This window comes from Asterias amurensis, chromosome 19, assembly GCF_032118995.1.
Source record: "Asterias amurensis chromosome 19, ASM3211899v1".
Taxonomy (NCBI): Eukaryota; Metazoa; Echinodermata; class Asteroidea; order Forcipulatida; family Asteriidae; genus Asterias; species Asterias amurensis.
The window spans coordinates 12,476,266-12,499,260 of NC_092666.1; the positions used below are offsets into that span (position 1 = coordinate 12,476,266).

Genomic DNA, 22,995 nt, shown 5'->3' on the forward strand with positions numbered 1-22,995 from the left:
AGGAGCCACGCGAGCGAGCCAGTACGTAGTTTCGGTACAAAGATCACGTCGAGAGAGTTGCAGACAGAGAGTTGGTATGCTATTAGCTCGTTAAACGACTTGTCCACAAGTCTACATTACAAAAAAGAGCTACTTGCAGATTAACGGATACACCCCCAATGTGACATCACAACAGACTCTAATACCCGTTGTATGGTTGTAGCCATTTTCCTTCCTCAAGACTTCTCGATCTTTTCCGGTAAGTCCTTCGCTTGTAACTTTTAATACCGGTAGGCCTATTATACCGTAGGAGTAGTAGTTGGGAATGTAAGAAGACGCTTATATTTGCGTCAAGTCTGCAATATTACGTAAAAATTGTACCAAACTGCTGTGTCGACGCATGTCGACGTTAGTAGCGGACTGACGGTCTTTGCTCTGGGTATACGCCTTTTGGCAGCTGCATTCGACAACCAGAAAAGTATTTTAGGTTCATTTCTATATCGATGAATGGTTGCATATTATACTCGGGCCTTGTATTCCGAACATCATTGTAAAAATGCATTTTGTTATTTACAACTTTAACTAGATTAGGCCTGTGTTTATTTTGTCAGCGGCGAATTAAAGGTTGAACTTGTACATGCAACATTGGGAAATTTATTGTTAAAACTCAAACAGACCAAGGAAATCACCAAGGATACAGATGGCTGCATTCGAAATGTGTTCAAGCTGGGCTGACCGTGGACAGGGAAACTGTACGTTTGCTGCTGAAAATTTTAGATCCAGAGGGAGTTGAAATTAGGCTCAGAAAGAGACTGATACTAAGTGGCGGCCGCGAGATAATAAGTGGCGGCCGCAAGATAATAAGTGGCGGCCGCAAGATAATAAGTGGCGGCCGCAAGATATTAAGTGGCGGCCGCAAGATAATAAGTGGCGGCCGCAACTTACTAAGTTGCGGCCGCAAGATAATAAGTGGCGGCCGCAAGATACTAAGTGGCGGCCACGAGATAATAAGTGGCGGCCGCAAGATAATAAGTGGCGGCCGCAAGATAATAAGTGGCGGCCGCAACTTACTAAGTGGCGGCCGCAAGATAATAAGTGGCGGCCGCAAGATATTAAGTGGCGGCCGCAAGATAATAAGTGGCGGCCGCAAGATACTAAGTGGCGGCCGCGAGATAATAAGTGGCGGCCGCAAGATAATAAGTGGCGGCCGCAAGATAATAAGTGGCGGCCGCAACTTACTAAGTGGCGGCCGCAAGATAATAAGTGGCGGCCACAAGATAATAAGTGGCGGCCGCGAGATACTAAGTGGCGGCCGCAAGATACTAAGTGGCGGCCGCAAGATATAAGTGGCGGTGCTGTGAAATACATCTCATTCAGTGAAACATTATGCACTTGTCAAGTGGCACCAATGGGGCTTCATAGAAAACACAATAAGAAGGACTTCACACTTTTTAATTCTGTTGTGCACTCACTGCAATATCACAGTTTTAGCCAACTTTTGTTACATGTAAAGCTCTACACACTCATAATGTGTACGACTAGTTCATGGTGAAAGTGAAAGTTATGGCGAAGTTTGAGGACATAAATCCTTCTTATCCCTTGTTAAAACAATAAAGAATAATACCATAGCAATCTCCACTTGTTAAGTTTTGAAAGGGAAAATCTACATATACTTGTATAGAAAGGAAATCACAGTAAGTATGGCTTCACACTTTTAATTTCTGTTGTGCACTCGCTACAACTGCATGCTGTGTGTGGTGCACATATAGTGAGGCTTATGTAAAGGTTAAAAATTGGCTATTGACACAAAGGGGCTAGCAAGCAGCTGTTGAATAATTCAATGGGGGCATTAGTTCCAAATTTAGGGGGGGGGGGCAAAATGACAATTTAGGAGGTGGGGGTTCTACACCTGTATTCGTGTATTTAGAGTTAGTTCAGTTCGAGTGGCCCTTGTGGGAGAGTGCTCGTGTGGGCCAGCGGCGCTCCGTCCCCTAAGAGTCTGCACTGAAGACACGGTCCGTTGCTAAAGCACGACCGAGGAGGTGGGCGGGGCTTTCGCCCGGCTGGGTTGGGAGCCTGGGACACGGCCTTGACTTGGTGCGAAGACGGTCCTCCGAGTCGGAGGCATTCGAGAGAGAATGCCTCGTGGTCTTAATCCACTTTTCAGCTCTGTCTGACCCAGAAAAAGGTTTTAAATGCGATTTGTGTTTTGATTCTGTGTACTTTTGACCCATTTCAAGTAATTTTGATTGACCCCGGATTGAGTCGGGCCCCACGGGACAAGGATCCGGGTCATTCTGACCGAAAGATGCTGTGCAATACTTCAGAAAATGTTCTTTATTTTTTCGTTTCTCAATTTAAGTTCTTATATTTGTATTTAGATAAAATGGCGAGTGTATCTACAGTACTACAGGAAATTGGTAAAGACTTTTTGGAATGTGGTATCTGTTTTGAACGTTACACAAATCCCAAAATCCTCAGCTGCGTTCACAGCTTCTGTGAAAAATGTTTGGTTCAATACTATGGCAACGATGTTGTAAAAACGTGTCCAGTGTGTCGACAAGAGACGCGACTACCAGTGCCAGGGGGCATCAGTGGCCTCAAGACCAATGGGTTCATAATAACATTGAGGGAAAAAATCGAGCTCCAGGAGAAGGTTGCCAAAACATCATCAGACAAAGCAGAACGTAAAATGCCATGTGAAATATGTACTGAGAACGAGGTTACACATCATTGTTTAAACTGCTCTCAGAATATCTGTCAGGGCTGCATGAAAAGTCACAGGCGAATCAAAGTTTCAGCTGATCACACAGTCGGAACCTTGGAAGATATTCGCGAGGGAAAAGTTACCCTACCAGAGGAACAAAAGGAGTACACGTGCAACAAACACAAAGGTGAGATCAATCGATTCTACTGTGAGACATGTCATGTCTTGATCTGCCGTGACTGTGTTGTTGTAGACCATTGCAAACCCAAACATCAGTACATTGATCGCGCGGTAGCTTCAGCCAAATACAAGAAGTTTTGGGAACAAATCTTCCCCGTGTTCAGCAGTAACATCGAATATTCTGAAATATGTTTAGAGGATGAATACAATGCTCAGCAAAAATTTGAAAGGAAAACTGCACAAACAGTGAAAGAGGTAAAGAAGGGAGCAGATTGGGTGAGGGACAAAGTGAAAGCCGAAGAAGACCGACTTCTTGGAGAGATCCGGGTCCTTAAGAAGGATCGTACCGCAGCAATTAAAGAACACATCAAGTCAATTAAATCTTTGCTTCAGAGGAAACAACATACGCTGGCCATCGCAAGAGATGTCACCAACAAAGGCTCAGATAGCGACTTTCTGTCTTTATTCCCAATCATCAACCAAGATTTGAATTTCTTAAGTCGTTATGTCCCCCCTCAATTTGATGCCAATTTCCACTATCAGCGCCTCGATCACACTGGGTCCATTAAACTAGGCAAACTTAATCTCGGAAGTAAGTGGGAGTTGCGTTGTGAAGTCGGTGGCGATTTGGGGAGGTATGGACCAATGTCGTTTTGGGATGTAACAGTTCTGCCGGGTGATACGCTTGCAGGTACTACCACTGATGGACGAATGGCTATCTTCAACACTGGTGGTGGACTTGAGAAAACTATAAAACTTCCCTCTGGACGTAAGTGTTCTGACGAAAAACAAGTTATTTCACTTGAAGCTTTGTTGCGGTGAAGACCAGAAACTTCAAATTATGTTTTACGAGACTGAAAACCTTTTGATTAAAGCCGTGAAGAAAAAACCCCAGACATTTCATCTTTAAGCAGTATTATGAAAAACTCTTTAAATATATGAACTGATATTTGATGGTCTATACTCACGACTGCGGGCGTTGTGTGGGTTTGATTGCTGACCGAATTCACGCACCAACATGTCACCGCTTATAAACTAAATGTTTTACAGGCAACCAATACAATTGGAAATTTAATTAAGCCTTCATGCAATCATTCCAGAGTGTCTATTCTATTTGTTTTCATTTCAGGTCATTATGGCATTGCATCTTTTCACTCTTGCCCAGTGGTTGCTGATGACGACGGAAACGTTCAGATATACAATCATGATTTCACGCTAGCCTCTCGGTTCTGCGTAGTCCCTTTAGAACTAAGGCAAGTGAAAAGTTACAAAACATGAATTATATTCGTTTCATCCCGCCAAATAAATAGTTCGTTACCACAAAATGATATTTCCTTCCCCCAAAATACTCATTTGTTCCCTTGAAAAAATGTAATTCCTCATAATACTACATCATCCCCTCAAACTAATATCCGTTCACCTGAATTATTTTTAACAAAATATGTTCCCTCGAAAATAACGTTTACCCCTGAATCTTTCCCCCGAAATAACTATTTCGTTCACTCGAATTGTTATTTAGGGGGAATGATATAGCATTTCGAGTGACAGTAGTAGTATTTCGAGGTAGCGAAATACTATTTAGTGGTACAGCGAATTACTATTTAGAGGGAACTAAATAGTTGAGCAGCTTCCGTGGACACTTTGTATGCCATTAAGTTTCCAAGTATCATGGCCAGCCTGTTATAATTGTGTCCTTTTGTTTCTTAGTTAGTTTTGTATAGTTGACTTTTCGATCTAAACGAAATTGTCATTATATTATTTAAAGCTGAGTGAGAAGAGAACCGTTGATATCGGAACTAATGAAATAATATTTCGTTGGAATGCAATTTTAAAATAGTTTTTTTAAAACATTTTCAAACTTTTTCATTGCCCCTTCAGCTTACACTCCTGGACACATCTTTCTTTTCAGCCAATGTTCGCTGCCCACACGAGTATTTGTGTAAGGAAAGACGACACTCTTCTGGTAGGTTATCCCAGCAGAAATATGATATTGATCAAACCCACCATGAATGGTCAGCCTGTCAGCTACTGCAGGGGCGTATGCTGCCACAGCTCAGGTATCTACGTTGCAGTTGTCAAAGTACTTGACTCTGATTCTGGTTATGATAGCCATATCCATCGTTATGATGGTGATGGGAAGTTCCTCTCCTGTATAATTCAGGGCTTGAGTCATCCAAATGGAATCACCTTCACGGAAGATGGTCATCACTTGACAGTAGTAGACGGCAAAATAGTGAAAATTTACCGAGCCGTATAATCTCCACTGCGAGATTTATGCCCCCCCCCCAACTTGAATCTGAAACGTTTTACACAATCTCAGATTTAAATTTCGGGCATAACAACGCCGCCAGTTACAAAAAATGATAATCGTTTACACTACATCACTCTGTGATTTCCCCTTTTCCAAGCTGACTTGTAAAATTGCGACTGATCATGAAATATTTTGGTGTAAAAAAAAAAGAAATTCACCACTTTAATAATCGTCATATTTTGTAATATTTTATATTATTTTATTGCGTTTTTTTAAAGTTTTTACATTGTATCACCTGTTATTGTGCAGCTTAAAAATTGTAATTCTATTCCATAGTAACTATATACTGTCAAAAACCAATGCCTTAGATGTTATTCACAGTATAAGCTTTTGATGCTAGGTAAAAGCCGATACAAAATTATTGTGTTTCATTTAAAACCTTGCAACAAAACCTTCTAAAAAATTCTCAGGTACCAGGAAGCATATTTTATTATGCACATGTTCCCTATTGGATCGGTTCTCAAAAGGTGTTGTAACATAGTCTTATCAAAAGACAAGATTTGGCAATGTCAGTACAAAAACCCTCTCTGTGGTTAAAAAACGCTGTCAGGAAGGAGAGGCTTTTATTGTTCCCTAAAGACCAAACCCTTCAAGGTGCGGCGGATATAGCGAACAAAACTGTGCACTTCGTCATCAAAGTTTCGCGCCTAAACTCTACGCCTCTCCGGTACAGTTTTTTTTTTTTTTTTTTTTTTGGGGGGGGGGACACTTTGAGTTTTACCTCTGACCATATTAGGTCATTGACCAAATAAATCTTTATAAAGTACATGTTTACTTGTTTTGTTTACTTCTCGAGAGGTTATAGCCTATCAAATTTCGGTCCTCCAGCAGACAGTGGCAAGGAGTACGCGCTGTTTACACTGATATATCGCTGGAAAAGAAATGAAATGAAGAAATTTGAAACACATTTTCATTCCATCTTGAGAGGCTAGCCTATCAAAACGTGGTCCTCCAACATACAGTGGCAAGGTGAACGCGCTGTTTACACTGATATATCGCTGGAAAAGAAATGAAATGAAGAAATTTGAAACAAGTTTTCAATCAATCTTGAGAGGCTAATCAATCTGTGGTCCTCCAACATACAGTAGCAAGGAGAACGCGCTGTTTGCATTGCTATATCGCTGGGGGGAATTAAATGAAGGAATTTGAAACAAATTTTCATTCCATCTTGAGAGGCTAGCCAATCAATTTGTGGTCCTCCAGCAGATAGTGGCAAGGAAAACGCGTTGTTTACACTGATATATCGCTTACAAAAAATGAATGAAAAAATTTGAAGAAACAAATTCGTTCCACCTCGAGAGTGGGCTAACATATCAAATGTTGGTCTTTCAGCAGACAGTGGCGAGGAGAACGCGCTGTTTACACTGATCAAAACATATTAGGCTTAAGGTCTGCAGATATATCCTTAAAACAAATTGGAATGAAGAAATTAGAAACAAACTTTCATTCCATATCGGGAAGCTAGCGAGTAGGGCGTATGATATTAAATTTCGTTCCGCAGCTCACAATGGCAAGGAAAACGCAAAACATGAAACAAAATTGTTCACATGTTCTTGAAGTATTATTTTCTTCTGATGGTCTGCAGCTATCAATCATAAACAAATGAAAAAAAGAAAGACATTTATGAACGATTTCATTACATCTCATGAGGAAAGCGAATATTTTGATACAAATTTTACACACATGGGCCTCATGTGAGCCGAGCAAATGACACTAATTAAACCATAATGTTATTTCATCTTTTTAAAGCTATTTCTATCATCTGAAGGTCAGCAAATATCATTAATAAAAATTAAATAAGTTAAACAAAAATTTAATTTAAAGGTTAGCGTTAACACCATTTAATGATAATCTCTAAATGAGTTGGGGTCACGGTTCTTCAACTCGACGTTTCGATCAGTATGCTCTGATCGTCTTCTGGGGAAAGCTGCATACGTATAATTAAAGTTATCAAATTCCAACACACCGTGGACCTGTATCTAAACAAGGCATGGGTCTGGGTTCTTTTACACAATGTCCAAAGACTTACATTAATTTCAAACTTTAACAGTTTGAAGATAATAATAATAGAAAGCTTCCCTTAAAATATTACTTGCTGAGGTGCTTCAGTTTTTGAGAAATGGGTAAAACAATGTCACACAAATTAATTTAGTCTTAGTTTTAGCATGTGAACGTATTGACTAGTTATGGTATTTTACCATAACATAACATAACTGGTTATTAATACGTTTTTAAATGCAAAATAATTTTCGTCTCACTGACAGTGAGACAAAAAATTGTGTGACTTGTTTTACTCATTTCTCAAAAACTACAGCACCTCAGTAACTAACATTTCAAGGCAAGCTTTCTAACAACATTATCTTCAAACGGTGTAAGTTTAAAGGAACACGTTGCCTTGGATCGGTCGAGTTGGTTAAAACAAAAGCGTTTGTAACCGTTTTTTATAAAATGCATATGGTTGGAAAGATGTTTTAAAAGTAGAATACAATGATCCACACAAGTTTGCCTCGAAATTGCGGGGTTTTCCTTCTACTGTGCGAACTTACATGGTCGGCCATTTATGGGAGTCAAAATTTTGACCCCCATAAATGGCCGACGTGTTAGTCGACGAGGTAAAAGGAAAACCACGCAATTTCGAGGCATGTTTGTGTGGATCATTGTATTCTACTTTTACAACATCTTTCTACCCATATGCATTTTATAAAAAACGGTTACAAACGCTTTTCAAAGACCAACTCGACCGATCCAAGGCAACGTGTTCCTTTAATGTAAATCTGTGAACAAGTTGTTTTGTGTCATACAAAAAAGACCCAAATCCTTTAAGCTATATTTGTTTTTTTCTTCTGAGGGTGCAATTATAAATAATTAAAAAAATCCTTCTTCGGAGAATTTAAATGTGAGTATATATGTTTATTGTTATCAGATGTCAGCATAATATAATAATAATTATATAATAATACTATCGAAGTCTTATATAGCGCACGTATCTACCAACCAAGGTACTCAAGGCGCTGAGTATATACAAACTTTCAGAAAGATTGGTAATTGCAGTGAGTAATTTTGAGACCCAATTATTTAGCACCTTATAAGAGTTAAAAAGGTGCTACAGCGCATACAGCAGCCACAGCCAGGAACACTTGGGCAAACCCTTTCTTTTTTTTTGATAAGGGCACTGCATTTCTTTTACATGCATTACAAAACACATGAGACAAAGGACGAAGCAATGGTTTAATTGTCTTGCCAAGGACACAAGTGTCACGGATGGGGATTCGAACCCACACTCTGCTGATCAGAAACACCAGAGTTTGAATTCGGTGCTCTTAACCGCTCGGCCACGACATTTCCTGAGCTGGGGTAAAACAAGCTGTTTTCAGTATTAATCAATGCATGTTTTTTAAATAAAATGTTCTTTAATAATTTTTCTTGTTCTGGGGTCTGTACATTCATTAAAAAAGTGAACAAAAAATTAATTTCAAACAATTTGCAGTTCCTTTTTAAGAGTATATTTATATCCAATTTTCACACATTGGGCCCTGTAGCGATGGAGAAAACAAAGAAAGCGCGTTTTTACACAAATCGAAAGAAAACAAATTAATTCATTTTCTTGAAGTATTTTTTTTTTTTTCTGAGATGTTAATCATAGAAAACGGAAACGAGAAATTGGGAAATAAAGTTCATTTCTCCCAAGAGGCTGGCGTGTATTTTTGATATAAAAACTAAACACATGGGTCCTGTTAGATGAGCAAGGAAAACGAGCTGTTTTCACATAATCAATTAAATGTTTATATCTTCTTGACAGAAAATTCATTCTTCTGAAGGGTTGCAGTTGTTAATCATTGCAAATTTAAAGAAAAAAAAAAAGAAAAAGGTGGAATGCACTTTTCAGAAGTAATTTGAAAAGACATCTGTATAGCATTTTGTACATGAGCCCATCAGTGCACCATTTAAACTAAATAATGTTTTCAAGGTGTGTTTATTGTGTGTCCTACAATAAAGTGAAACTGTTTTTCATGCGTATGAGCGCAGCGAAGGAGCATGAAAATGAGGTGATATCTTGCATGGTATGGTACAATCTACTCTTTAATGATTTTTTTTCCTACTCTTGAAAGATTTTTTTTCTCTGGAAATGTTCGCCTTGTTTCAGGCTAGACAGCCCTTGTACTATATAAAATATTCATTCTTTTTTCTCCTTAAACTAAATACCAAACGCCTGCTATAAAAAAGCGCCTTAATCATTGATGTCGTGCAGTTTGTGAAGAAACTATAAATGAATAGTAAACTTGCGGGTACAACCATGTGTAAATCTCTTTAGTTTGTGTGATGGTTGGCTCTGAGAAGAGCCGGTTTGGTATCGAAGTTTCGAACAGTAAACTCTGCTCGTCTTCAGGATGCTTGGCAGAGGAGGTGCAGTTTGATGTTTTAAATTTGGTTGTGTGTGTGAGGTAATTGTTAGACTAAAAATCACTACGTGGTGATTTTTCGCATACGGCTTTTCTATTTCTGTGACGTCACTCTACAGAAGTGTAGTTTGTTTTTACGAATCAATCTACGGTTGAGTGTACAAACGAAGTGATAGTTCAACTTGAAAATGTTTGTTTTTCCCAAAGAACCATTATGTGGAAAAAAGATTTTTGGCCGATTTGATCCCAAAATTTTGATTTAAAATTCAATAGATATTTTGATGGGGGTCGAGAAAGTTACAAGCTTTCATTTGAGCCATTGCTCAAAATAGTGCGCCAATTATTAGTAGCAGTGAAATAAAGTGCTCAAAATTAGTTTTTGTCGGGATCCCGACAATATATCACGTGACCAATTCTTATGAGTATTATAAGAAACGTTTTAATTTTTTGTCATGGTTCCTGACCATTAAAAATAAAAGTTAAACTTTTTGTCGTTAGAGCGGGTGACACTCTTTGAAATACCATTCACTCAAAAGAAATCTATTTTGTAATGTTTGAGGCCAAAAATCTGACATAGCATCTTTAAGCTGAAAAAAATATTTTAAATAATAATAGTAATGATATTGCAATGTCCCAACCATTTTTTACGTTAAACAATTTACCTTAGTAAATAACCTAAAATTAATATATAAAAAAAAAACCATTGTACTCGATAATGTTGCAAGCACTGCCAATAAATTTTTACAGATAGTGATAAATGTGACCAAACATCGTTTGAAAAAGGACAAAATTGTGCCTAGTTAAAGTCAGAGAATAGACTCGGAAGTGTAGATTCGTTGGTCTTTTATTTCGTACGTAACATATCGGGGTACCGCCGCCGTGCGGCGTGCGCCTTGATTAAAGGCTACATTGGTGATCTATATAAAGCACATTATGCTATATTTAGGGTCAATGACCTAGGGTCAGAGATCAAACTCTAAGTGCCTCCACATCAAAATATGTACGTGTTTTGGCAACGAGTTTAGGCACGAAGTTTTTATCACACACGTATGCACAGTATTGTTCGGTATATCCACCGCACTTTGATTGATGTGGTTGGTCCATAGGAAACAATAGAAACCTCACCTTCCTGGTACCCGGCTATTTTTAAGGTGATTTTTTTTTGGTAAAGGTTAACATGAACACAATAGTTTTATGAAAGCTTTTTATCTAAGATCAAATGCTCATACTGAATAATATCGTTACGGTGGAAGAGAACTAAATTTGAACAACAATGAACAACAATGAACAACATTTTATTTGATTTTTGTAATATTTTATTTCAGCCACATCCCACAGCGCAAGTGCCATTAACAGGAGATACAAACATTAAATTACATAAAACAGCGCAATAAAATAATGCGAAAGAATACACTAACGGACAAAACATGACGCTTAAAATGGCAAAAGGTTTTAAAAGGACAATATTTATTAATCAGTAGCGTTTTTACAAGTCAGCTGTGAAAAACGGAAACACAAAGTGATGTATTTTTTTTTTCTTGATGTGGAGTTATGCAACTCCGTTTATTCAACAACAAAACATCAGCGACAACATACATCAATAAAACAAGCTGCAATGCAATACATACTGCTATTATATAACAGATTAAATGAGCTACGGGATGTAATACATAGATGCATTTATTTATTTATTTATTTAATGTTTATTTATTTAAAGATCTTTTTACATGATACCATAATCAGCACAACAGCTGTATTACTTTATGGTCCTGTGTAATACAAAAAGGAAAAAGGAAAAGGGAAAACATTACTTAAACAAAATACAAACAGTCAGAGTAAAAAAAATTTACAATTAAAAAAAAACAAAAACAGAAGAACAACATGAGGATTAATATATACTTAAAAATTGATTTATTTATACATTTTTTTAAACCACCCCAAAAAATTATACGATGCATTTTGGGCCTCAGTTGGTAATTTATTCCATATAGCAGCACCAGAATAATTAAAAGATTGCTTAAAACATTCCATGTTAGGATTAGGGAGAACAACATGAAGATAATCAGCATTTCTAGTATTGAACACATGCCCATCAAAGTACATCTCAATATTATTACCAAGTCTGTCTGGTGCTAAACCATTAACACTTTTATCCATCCCCCACACAAAATGCTTAAATGCTTTTACTTGCACAGTATGCGTATCTTTTTATTCCTTGAGTTTATGTCTGCACCTGCTAGTTTGCACCTCAAACAATGTGCGAGTATACTCCAGAGGAGGTTTCTGCACAGTTATAGGAAGATGATGATGATGATGATACAAATGCAGGGGTCGATTTCACAAAGAGTTAGGACTCGTCTTATCTCTAGTTAGGACGAGTAACTCGTCCTAGCTTAGGATTAATCTTAAGGTCTGCATGCAACAGTGCAGGGTTGGGACTCGTCCACAGTCCTAAGATTAGTCTTAAGTTAGGAAGAGTTTTGTGAAATCGACGGCAGGCTAAAAAGAAATTCCTCCTCTGTTCAAAAGTCTGCCAAGAAAGAGTTCTCATTATATCATCATCACCATGAAATTTTCATAAGTGAAAACCATTAGCAACAATCCTGGCAGCTCTTTTTTAAGTCTAAGTAGAGTCTTACTACTTGTCAACGAACAGTTACATGTATAATATAGATTTTCTCGGTCAATTTAACCTCCCTCCAAGCTATTCTATTTCGCCCAAAATTGAATGCAACTGAAAAGGGTCATTCGATTTCGTTTTTTGATCAGTCAATTTAACAATTCATCAAAGCAGCATTCAAATTCGCAAACGCTTCTTGAGGCGTGTGTGTCACGAATAAGAATGACGATACGCTAAATTGAACGAAATTGAATGGTCGAAATCTGAATTTGAAACGCACTAACAACTGGAGAGGCAAAACAGCTTTAATTCGAACGCACGATAATGAAATTGACTGCTGATTTGCCGAATTTGACAGAGAAAACCTATTTTATGTAAGACCAGATGCATACCTGCCAAAGACTGTTTTTGAATGCTCCTTTTTTTAACTGATGTGCGTTTTTTATGCCCATAATTTGAATCTGAGATTGTGTAACACTTTTAAAATTAAAGTTAGGGCGGAGTAAACAAACTGATATCTTGTTAAATCACCAAATTACTTTAGAGTGAAATGTTTATACAAACGCTTTTACTATATCGGAAGCTGCTATTGCCACTTTAAGAATGACTACCTCCCCTTTAAGAACGGGAAGGAAAAGGGCAGCAACAATGACATCAACTCAAAAACTCAAACAATGACAGCAACTTAGACCTGGATAATAATGGCTGCAAAATAGACATGGACAACAGAGAAGTCAAAAAGCAGTATTAAAAAATGGAAGCTGGTTACCTTGAAAAAATGTGAAAATACTCTAAAAGCACCGGTGTCAGAATTTACCTGGATCCCAAATTACGGGCCCCTTCTCATTCAACAAATGAGATTTAGCTCGTATTTTACGTCAGTTTGACCCTTTTCTGCCTTTCTTAAGTAATTTTGACACAGATTCTGGGTCACTATGACCCAGAAACCGAACAGAGTTTTAAGAGTATACCAAGACAATGTACATTGCAAGCTAAAGTGTCTTAACATTTAACAAAGAAATATTGTTACAATTTAATTGTTACGATTTAAAGTCACCTGGAAGTGGTATTTTTTCACTAACATATGTTTTGATGAGTGGAATGTGAATTAAACAGTTAACTAAGGTTTTAAACAATCAGTTCTTATGTTATTTACAAACTTAAGAGTAGACCCCGACCCGAGAGGGCGCTGTTCGTGACGTAAATCGAGGCAGACTTTGCCTGTAATGCGTAGAGTAAACACAATTGCAAAGTACATGTACGGACCAAGTCGTGAGTTTGTACGTTTCAAAAAAAAAAAAAAAAATTTCCGGCAATGCCGACCAGGTGTATTGCTGCTGAATGCAGAAAAACACTTTTTGAAATGTACCAACTCACGACTTGGACGTACATGTACTTTGCACGTGTGTTTACTATACGCATTGCAGGCAAAGTCTGCCTCGATTGACGTCACAAAAGGGGTAGGCGGAGTCAGCCCCTCAAACAACTTTATATATTTTTTAAACAAAAATCGTGACAAACAATTACTAAAATAATTGTTTTATTGTTCGTAAGCATATACTCTTATGTTTGAAAGAAGAAAAAATCTATTTCCAGGTGACTTTAAGTTTCTGGAATAATAACGTAGTTAGTATTGTGGCAATGATTGAATGCAAATGAGACAACTTTTTTCTTCAAAATTCTTAGCCTTACAATTGTATTGACTCTAACTATAATTAAACTGCACCATTGATTATTATTTCAAACAATGGGTTGCCATAACTTTTGATATAAAATATATTAACTTATTAAAGAGAACACAATGTGCTACATTTTGTCAGAAGTGGTTCCGCAAGTCGTCTGGGCGTGAAATCATGCTTCATGTTTGTTCTCATAATATGTCTTCTTGCTTTACTGGAAAACATACAAAGAGCCATCCAACATGTTCGATCATTCCACGAATCTCTTGGGAACACTTTGCAGAAATAGTTCATGTTTTTTTTCTGATTCATATGCAAGCTCGACTGTTTTAAAAGGAATATCAATCCCACCTTAAAGGAACACGTTGCCTTTGATCGGATTGAAGCTTAATGTATGCTTTAACCTTTTTAAGAATCCGTTTGATAAAATTTGTCTAGTGATTTTGTAAGCATATTAAAGGAACACATTGCCTTGGATCGGACGAGTTCAAAACTGCGTTTATAACTGTTTGTTATAAAATGCGTATGGTTGGAAAGATGTTTTAAAAGTAGAATACAATGATCCACACAAATTTGCCTCGAAATAGCGTGGTTTTCATTTAATTTGCGAACTACGACGGTCGGCCATTATGAAAGTCAAAAAATTGACTCCCATATTAATGGCCGACCGTGTTAGTCGACGAGGTAAAAGGAAAACTGTGCAACTTCGAGGCGTGTTTGTGTGAATCGTTGTATTATACCTTTACAACATCTTTCCAACCATATGCATTTGATAACAAACGGTTACCAACGCTTTTCAAAGACCACTCGACCGATTTTAAGGCAACGTGTTCCTTTAAGATTTCAGAGTTATTTGCATCCTTCTTGCAGATACTCATCAAGGGTGGCTAGTTTGCCTTGTTTGGGGCGAACAAGCATTCTGACTGATTAGTTTAATAAATAATGCAGTGGACGAAATATTATACTCTTTGGTAAACTTTCACTCCTTTATCGTCTGCTGCTGCCAAGTGTTGACCATCTTCCGTGAGTGTGATTCCATTTGGTTGATTCAGACCCTGAATTATACAGGAGAGGAACTTCCCATCACCATCATAACGATGGATATGGCTACCATAACCATAACCAACTACAACGTAGATACATGAGCTGTCGCAGCATACGCCCCTGCAGTAGATAACAGGCTGACCATTCATGGTGGGTTTGATGGTGACTAGGGTAGCACCTTGGTCATCGATAACAATAACTTGGTTATTGAAGCCACTGACAACCACTCTGTCATTGAAGTCAATGGCCAAGAACGTTGGTGTCTTCAGTGATATGCGGGTAATCGGAGTTTGCCTACCATCAGGATGGTGTATTTTTATCATGTTTTCTCTGGGATGTCCTAACAGTAAAGTGCCGTCTTTCCTTGTACAAATACTCGTGTGGTCAGTGAATGTTTTCTGCAACAAACGAGATTTCGTGTAGTTCATGGATCCTCTGAAGGGACAATTAAAACTAAATGTTAAAAACTATTTGAAATAATATTTCATTTCCACGCAATACTGTTTCATTGGTTCCGATATCAACGGTTCTCTTCTCACTCAGCTTAAAATAGTATAATATCAATTTGATTTAATTTAATTAGAAAGTAACATCAACTTTACAAAGCGAACAAACAAACCATCAAACACAGTGACAGGCTGGTTATGATACTTGGAAGTTTAATGGCAAACAAGGCTCTACCGGCAGCTGCTCAACTATTTCGTTCCCTCTAAAAAGTATTTCGCTACCTCTAAATACTAGGTTTTCTCGGTCAAATGCGGCAAATGAGCAGTCGATTTCATTTTCATGCGTTCGGATAAAAGCTGTTTTGCCTCTCCAGTTGTTAGTGCATTTCAAATTCAGAATTCTGCCATTCAATATCGTTTTGAGTCGAATCAAATTAGCACTCTGTTCAATTTAGTAAATCGTCATTCTTTTTCGTGACAGACACGCCTCAAGAAGCGTCTACGAAATTGAATGCTCCTTTGATGATTTCTGAAATTGAGTGATTATTTTGTTAAATCGAATGACGCAACATTACATGAAACTAATCATAAAACGAAATCGAATTACCCTTTTCAGTAGCATTCGATTTCGCGCAAAATAGAATAGCTTGATGGTTAAACTGGCTGCCCATTTGCCGAAATTGACAAAGAAAACCTATAGTATATGTCGCTACCTCAATTTGTTACGTGCATTCGAAATACTATTTCATTCCCTCGAAATAGCAATTCGATGGTAGCTATTTCAGGGGAACGAAATAATAGTTTGAGGGGATGAAATAGTATTACGAGGAAACAAAATGATTTTGAGGGAACAAAATGAGTATTTTTCGGAAGGAATGATTGTTTGGTGGTAACGAAATAATTTGTTGATGCGATGAAATGAATTCAATTCATGTGCTGTACCTTTTCTTTTGGTTTATATCTTGTGGGACTTCGTATAACCGATGAGAAGCTAGCGTGAAATCCTCATTGTATATCTGAACACCTCCGTTGCCATCGGCAACCACCGGGCCATAGTGAAAAGATGCAATGCCACATTGACCTGAAATAAAACAAAATTATATAATAGACACCCTGTAATGATGGCATAAAAGCTTAATTAATTTTTCAATTGTTTGTATTGCTTGCCTGTAATAAATTTAGTTTAAAAGCGGTGAAATGTTGGTGCATGCTGAATTTGACCCGCAATCAAACCCAAACAACGCCCGCAGTTGTGAATCGACCATCAGATATCATCAGTCCATATCTTTATAAATTTCTTCAAAGTTTCATAATTGGTAAAATGTTCTCTCTTTTTCTGTCACCATTTAATTTAATCGAAATATATTTTATCAGAACACTTACGTCCGTCTAGTTGTATAGTTTTTGCAACTTTACCAGCAGTGTTGAAGATAGCCATTCGTCCATCAGTGGTAGTTCCTGCAAGCTTATCACCCCGCAGAGCTGTTACATCCCAAAACGACATTGGTCCATACCTCCCCAAATCGCCACCGACTTCACAACGCAACTCCCACTTACTTCCGACATCTAGTTTGCCTAGTTCAATGGACACAGTCTTATCTAGGCGCTGATAGTGGAAATTGGCATCAATTTGAGGGGGGACATAACAACGTAAGAAAGTCAAGTCTTGGTTGATGATTGGAAATAAAGACAGAAAGTCGCTTTCTGAGCCTTTGTTGGTGACATCTCTTGCAATGGTCAGCGTATGTTGTTTCCTCTGAAGCAAAGATTTCATTGATTTGATGTGTTCTTCAAATGCTGTGGTATGATCCTTCTTAAGAACCCGGATCTCTCCAAGAATTCGGTCTTCTTCGGCGTTCACCTTGTCCCTCAGCTGATCTGCTCCAATCTTTACCTCCTGCACTGTTTGTGCAATTTTTCTTTCGAAGTCTTGCCGAGCAGGGTATTTATTCTCTAAACATTTCTTAAAATATTTGATTTCTTTGGTGAACATGGGGAAGATTTCATTCCAAGCTTTCTTGTATTTGGAAGAGGCTGTCGCGCGATCAATGTACTGATGCTCGGGTTTGCAATGGTCTACAACAACACAGTCACGACAAATCAAGACATGACATGTCTCACAGTAGAATCGATTGATCTCCCCTTTGTGCTTGATGCATGTGACCTCCTTCTGTTCCTCTGGTAGAGTCACCTTCCCCCTGCAAATATTTTCCAAGGTTCCGACTATGTGATCGGCCATACCTTTGATCCGGGGGTGAATTTTCATGCAGCTCTGGCAGATATTCTGAGAGCAGTTTAAACAATGATGTGTAACCTCGTTCTCAGAACACAATTCACAAGTGCGTCGTGCTCCATCTGTTATTTTGGCAACCTTCTCCTGGAGCTCAACTTTTTCCCTCAGTGTGATTAGGAACCCGTTGGTCTTGAGGCCACCGATGCCCCCAGGCACTGGTAGTCGTGTCTCTTGCCGACATAATGGACAAGTTTTTACAACATCGTTGCCATAGTATTGAACCAAACATTTTTCACAGAAGCTGTGAACGCAACTGAGGATTTTGGGATTTGTGTACCGTTCAAAACAGATACCACATTCCAAAAAGTCTTTACCAATTTCCTGTAGTACGGCAGATGCACTCGCCATGTTATCTACGTGTGAAAAAATAAAGACACATTAGAACTTAAATTTAGAAACGAAACATAAAGAACATTTTTTTTTTTTTAGTATTGCACATCACCTTTCGGTCAGAATCGTCTTGGCTCCTTGTCCCGTTGGGCCCGACTCAATCCTGGGGTAATTTGACACATTAATGTGTAAAAATTACCTTGAAATGGGTCACAATTACAAACATCCAAAATGAAACTAGAATTAAATTTAAAACCATTTTCCGGGTCAACCAGAGCTGGAACCACTAGCACTCTCCCAAGAGGGCCTAAGGCTTTGTACTTTGCCGAAAAGACTGCCTTTGCACCCAACCCAGCCGGGCGGGAGCCCCGCCCGCCACCTCGGTCGTGCATTGATGACGGACCGTTCTTTTGGGGTGCAGGGTCGTGAGGGACGGAGCGCCGCAGCGGCTGGCCCCCACAAGCACTCTCCCATGAAGGCCCCCTTATATCAATAGCATGGCATTACTAGTAGTAATAGGCATCCGTCAGTCAATACTGACGATGGACTGCGCTCGGGGGTTGTCCTCTCTCTTGCAGCTGCGGCTGTGGCTGAGAAGTCCAATTCTTGCATGGCAGTCTCTGCCACAGTTGTTGCAGACATACGAGGAGGGGGCTGACACAGGGGTGGGGGCTGCTACTCGCAATTTCCTCCTCTGCCTCTTCTCCTGCAGCAAGGAAGTGCGCCTCTCTTCAGCGTGGTGGACCCCTGTGGCGACTGTCTGCCTCCAGGCGCTGCGTTCTTGAGCAGCTTCCTCCCAGCTGTTGGGGTCTATGCCTGCCTGCCTCATGTCGCGTCTGCATACGTCCTTGAATCGTAGGTACGGGCCACCAATTGGCCTGGAGCCTGATGAAAGTGCGCCATAAAGGATTGCTCTTGGCGGCCGACGGGCGTCCATCCTATGGACGTGACCAAGCCATCTGAGGCGGCGCTGGCTCAACATGGCGAACATGCTGGTTGAGTGGGCACGTTCTAGGACTTCAGTGTTTGGAACCTTCTCCTGCCATGTAATGCCCAAGATGCGGCGTAGGCAGCGCAGGTGGAAGCTGTTCAGCCGTTTTTCTTGTCTGATGTAGGTGGTCCAGGCCTCACTGCCGTATAACAGAGTGCTGGTGACGCATGCTTGGTAGACCTGGATTTTTGTGTGCACGGCTAGGTTCTTATTTAGCCACACTCTCTTTGCCACCCTGGCCATCACTGCGGCGGCTCTGGCAAGACGGGTGCTCAATTCTGCGTCAAGTGACAGATTGCTGGAGACTGTTGACCCGAGGTACGTGAAGGAGTCCACACAGTCAAGAGTCGTGTGGGTGCAGGGTCGTGCAGGGTCGTGAGGGACGGAGCGCCGCAGCGACTGGCCCCACAAGCACTCTCCCGTGAAGGCCCCCTTATATCAATAACATGGCATTACTAGTGGGCTCGTTAAAGGCAGTGGACACTATTGGTATATTACTCAAAATAATTATTGGCATAAAACCTTACTTGGTGACAAGTAATAGGGAGAGATTGATGGTATAAAACATTGTGAGAAACGGCTCCCTCTGAAGTGCCATAGTTTTAGAGAAAGACGTAATTTTCCACGAATTTGATTTTGAGACCTCAGATTTAGAACTTGAGGTCTCGAAATCAACCATTTAAACGCACACAACTTCGTGTGACAAGAGTGTTTTTTCTTTCATTATTATCTCGCAAGTTCGATGACCGATTGAGCTCAAATTTTCACAGGTTTGTTATTTTATGCATATGTTGAGATACACCAACTGTGAAGGCTATCTTTGAAAATTACCAATAGTGTCCACTGCCTTTAAGGTTGCTATAATCATTTGTGTATCTCATTTTGGGGAAAGAACCATATGGCCTATACCAGTCTATAGTTTTTCTAATAATATTCGGTCAATAGAGGTCCGATATTGGCAATAAAACAAATAAAACTTTTAAGACACTGGATACCTTTGGTTTGTCAAAGACCAGTCTTCTCGCTGCTTGGTGTATCTTATGCATAAAATAACAAACCTGTGAAAATTTGACCTCAATTGGTCGTCAAAATTGTGAGAGAATCACACGAAGTTGTGTGCTTTCAGATGCTTGATTTCGGAGCCTCAAAATCTAATTCTGGGGTCTCGAAATCAAATTCGTGGAAAATTACTTCTTTCTCGAAAAGTACGTCACTTCGGAGGGAGCCGTTTCTCACAGTGTTGTATACCATCAACAGCTCTCAATTGCTTGTTACCAAGTAAGGTTTTATGCTAATAATTATTTTAAGTAATTACCGATAGTGTCCATTGCCTTTGAAAATTCTGCTCAAACAGTACTTTAAAAAAAATGATAAAGTTTGGATTCTTGCGAACACAAGTTCCAAGAAGATGTTTAGGCGGCAATTTTGACCCCCCTCCAAGCAAATAAAAGTACCACGTGACACACAAAACTTCCATTTCCTAGGAAACTTATCCCGAAACGAATGTGCATTTGAAAAACTTAAAGTCACCTGGAAGTGGTATTTTGTCAAAATAAAGCTTTTATCACTTAAATATGTGTTTTGACGAGTAGAATATGAATAAACAGTTAGCTAAGGCTCTAATTAAATGTAGTTTCCATTTTATTAACAAATTTAAAAGTAGGCCCGACCCGAGAGGGCGCTGTTCGGACCACTTGGCAAACTGACCCCATTTTTAGTTGTTTTGCTGCCTCCAGCAGCAACACACCTGGTCGACATTGCCGGAAAAATGCAAGAAATAAACCTTTTTTTTTCGAATTGCCAACTCACGACTAGGACTTGCATGTACTTGCACGTACGTGTGTTCGATGTTCGATCGAGGCAAAGTCTGCCTCGATTGACGTCACAAAAGGGGTACGCGGAGTCACCCCAAACAACTTTATCTATTTTTTAAACATTATAACTCGTTGCAAACAATAACTCAAAAAATAATTGTATTGCTCCTTAACATAATATACTCTAATGTTTGAAGAAGAAAACAAATCTATTTCCAGGTGACACTAATGATTGTCATCTGACTCCCATTTAGCTTTATTTCTCAAAAATCTAGCTCATTCGCAGGCCTAGCCTATGGTTTAATGACACGTAGTATAACATTTTATGGGAATTCCCCTTTGGTAAATCGAGCACGCAATCACAACTTCAAGGCTCGGGCGCATGAATACTAGTATGTGCGATGACGTAAAAATTAAACACCCCTATTCTTGTAATGGTACGTTCACACAGCATCGAGAAAGAATTGCGCAGCTGCCTTCTTCGTTTATTGATGTTACTCCCGCTGGAAAGCAATGAGTTTGTTATTTTCGGAGGGGCCACCAACATTTAAAGAATGGTTGAACTACATTATAAGCATTTATTATAATAATTAATGCTTATAAAATTATTATAATGCTTGAACTATTATTATAGTTAAGCTGTCAGCAGACAATAAATTAGGCTGCCTGGCGAAGTTTGGCTGTATTTCATGGTGTTCCCAGTCAGTGGCTGTGCGCTGTACTGTGTGATGGTGGACATTTCCGGGTCCAACGTTCTATACGTTATAGAAGGCTGCTGCCGATGGATATCCCGGCGGGGATGCCGTAATAATTGATTATTTTCAAGGGGCATCACGGCCACTTGAAGGGCAACGGCGGCCCGTGGCCGCCGTTAAATTCCAGCCCTGCCAGCCTCAAAACACACTGTCTATACAATCAGTCCAAAATATGCTGCTGCAACAGGTAAAAAATGTCCGATCCTCAAGTTTCTCACATCCTAAACAAACTACACTGGCTACTATAGTTGCAGAAATCAGTACAAAATCAACCTCCTGACATTCAAAGCAATTCAAGCATGGTTAAGCAACATGTACAAATTCAACCTTTAATTCTCCAGTGATTCAATAATAACATGCCCATCTAGTTGTAATTGTAAATAAAGAAAAAGTGTATCTTTACAATGACAGTCCACACTATTGGTAAATGTCAAAGACCAGTCTTCTCACTTGATGTACCTCAACATGTACATAAATTAACAAACCTGTGAAAACTTTAGCTCGATTGGTCATCATCGGAGTTGCGAGATAAAATATGAAAAAAAAACCTTGTCGCACGAAGTTGTGTGCGTTTAGATGGTTGATTTCGAGACCTCAAATTCTAAAACTTGAGGTCTCCCGAAATCAAATTCGTGACTTACTTCTTTCTCGAAAACTATGTCACTTCAGAGGGAGCCGTTTTTCACAATATTTTATACCATCAACCTCTCCCCATTACTCGCTACCAAGTAAGGTTTTATGCTGATAATTATTTTGAGTAACTACCAATAGTGTCCACTGCCTTTAAGTATGGGCTTTTTTTTTTAAGGATCTGGTATAGTAGTCGACAGCTGCTGCCAAGGCCTGCTAGAGCTTAGACCGTCGGTCGGCTACGACTCATAACGTCGACGCATCAGTTGATATAATTGTACGTAATTGCAGACACGACGCCTACCGTTCCTAACTACTACTTACTACTCCCACTAACGATATCAATAGGCCTATTATAAGTTTCAAGTGATGAAAGACTTACCAGAAAGGAGCAAGTAGTCGGTAGGAATGAAAATTTTGCTGCAACCATACAATTGGTAGTCTAAAAAGAGTATGGTGTGAGGTCCCAGTGGGCGTAGCCGTTGTGTAGTAGAGATGAGAGTTGAGAACAACATCTGCACGTAGCTTTGCTTTACGGTACGGTACACGTACGGTACATGGGTACGGTACATGAGTACTTTGTTCGAGCCACACGCACGAGGTTGAAGACACGACCGTACTCATGACTGCGCTATACTGTTCTCGCTGTGTAATATGTACTGCACAAACAATATATACGTTGTTCGTGCAGTTTTTGTTGCCGAATCGTGCCGCGCACCAGGCCGGGGCACACTACGCCAGCAACCTTGGGTCAAAGCTACACGTAGCTCTGTTTGTATGACGGTAGACTTGTGGACAAGTCGTTTGTCGAGCTGA

At 39.4% G+C, this 22,995-nt stretch overlaps 2 protein-coding genes across 2 annotated transcripts; one reads left to right on the plus strand and one right to left on the minus strand.

The window, feature by feature from the left end:
* Positions 1-178: 178 nt before the first annotated feature.
* LOC139951519 (E3 ubiquitin-protein ligase TRIM56-like) lies at positions 179-5,839 on the plus strand. Its single transcript, XM_071950450.1, has 4 exons — positions 179-238; positions 2,361-3,635; positions 3,996-4,119; positions 4,745-5,839. The coding sequence occupies exons 1-4, from the start codon at positions 193-195 to the stop codon at positions 5,121-5,123; spliced, it is 1,824 nt and encodes a 607-aa protein (XP_071806551.1). The 5' UTR covers positions 179-192; the 3' UTR covers positions 5,124-5,839.
* An 8,791-nt stretch (positions 5,840-14,630) lies between these two features.
* On the minus strand, positions 14,631-22,780 carry LOC139951600 (uncharacterized). The gene is made up of 4 exons (XM_071950568.1): positions 22,562-22,780; positions 16,750-18,012; positions 16,309-16,447; positions 14,631-15,355 (listed from the first exon to the last, which is right to left on the minus strand). The coding sequence occupies exons 1-4, from the start codon at positions 22,749-22,751 to the stop codon at positions 14,836-14,838; spliced, it is 2,112 nt and encodes a 703-aa protein (XP_071806669.1). The 5' UTR covers positions 22,752-22,780; the 3' UTR covers positions 14,631-14,835.
* Between the last annotated feature and the right edge of the window lie 215 nt (positions 22,781-22,995).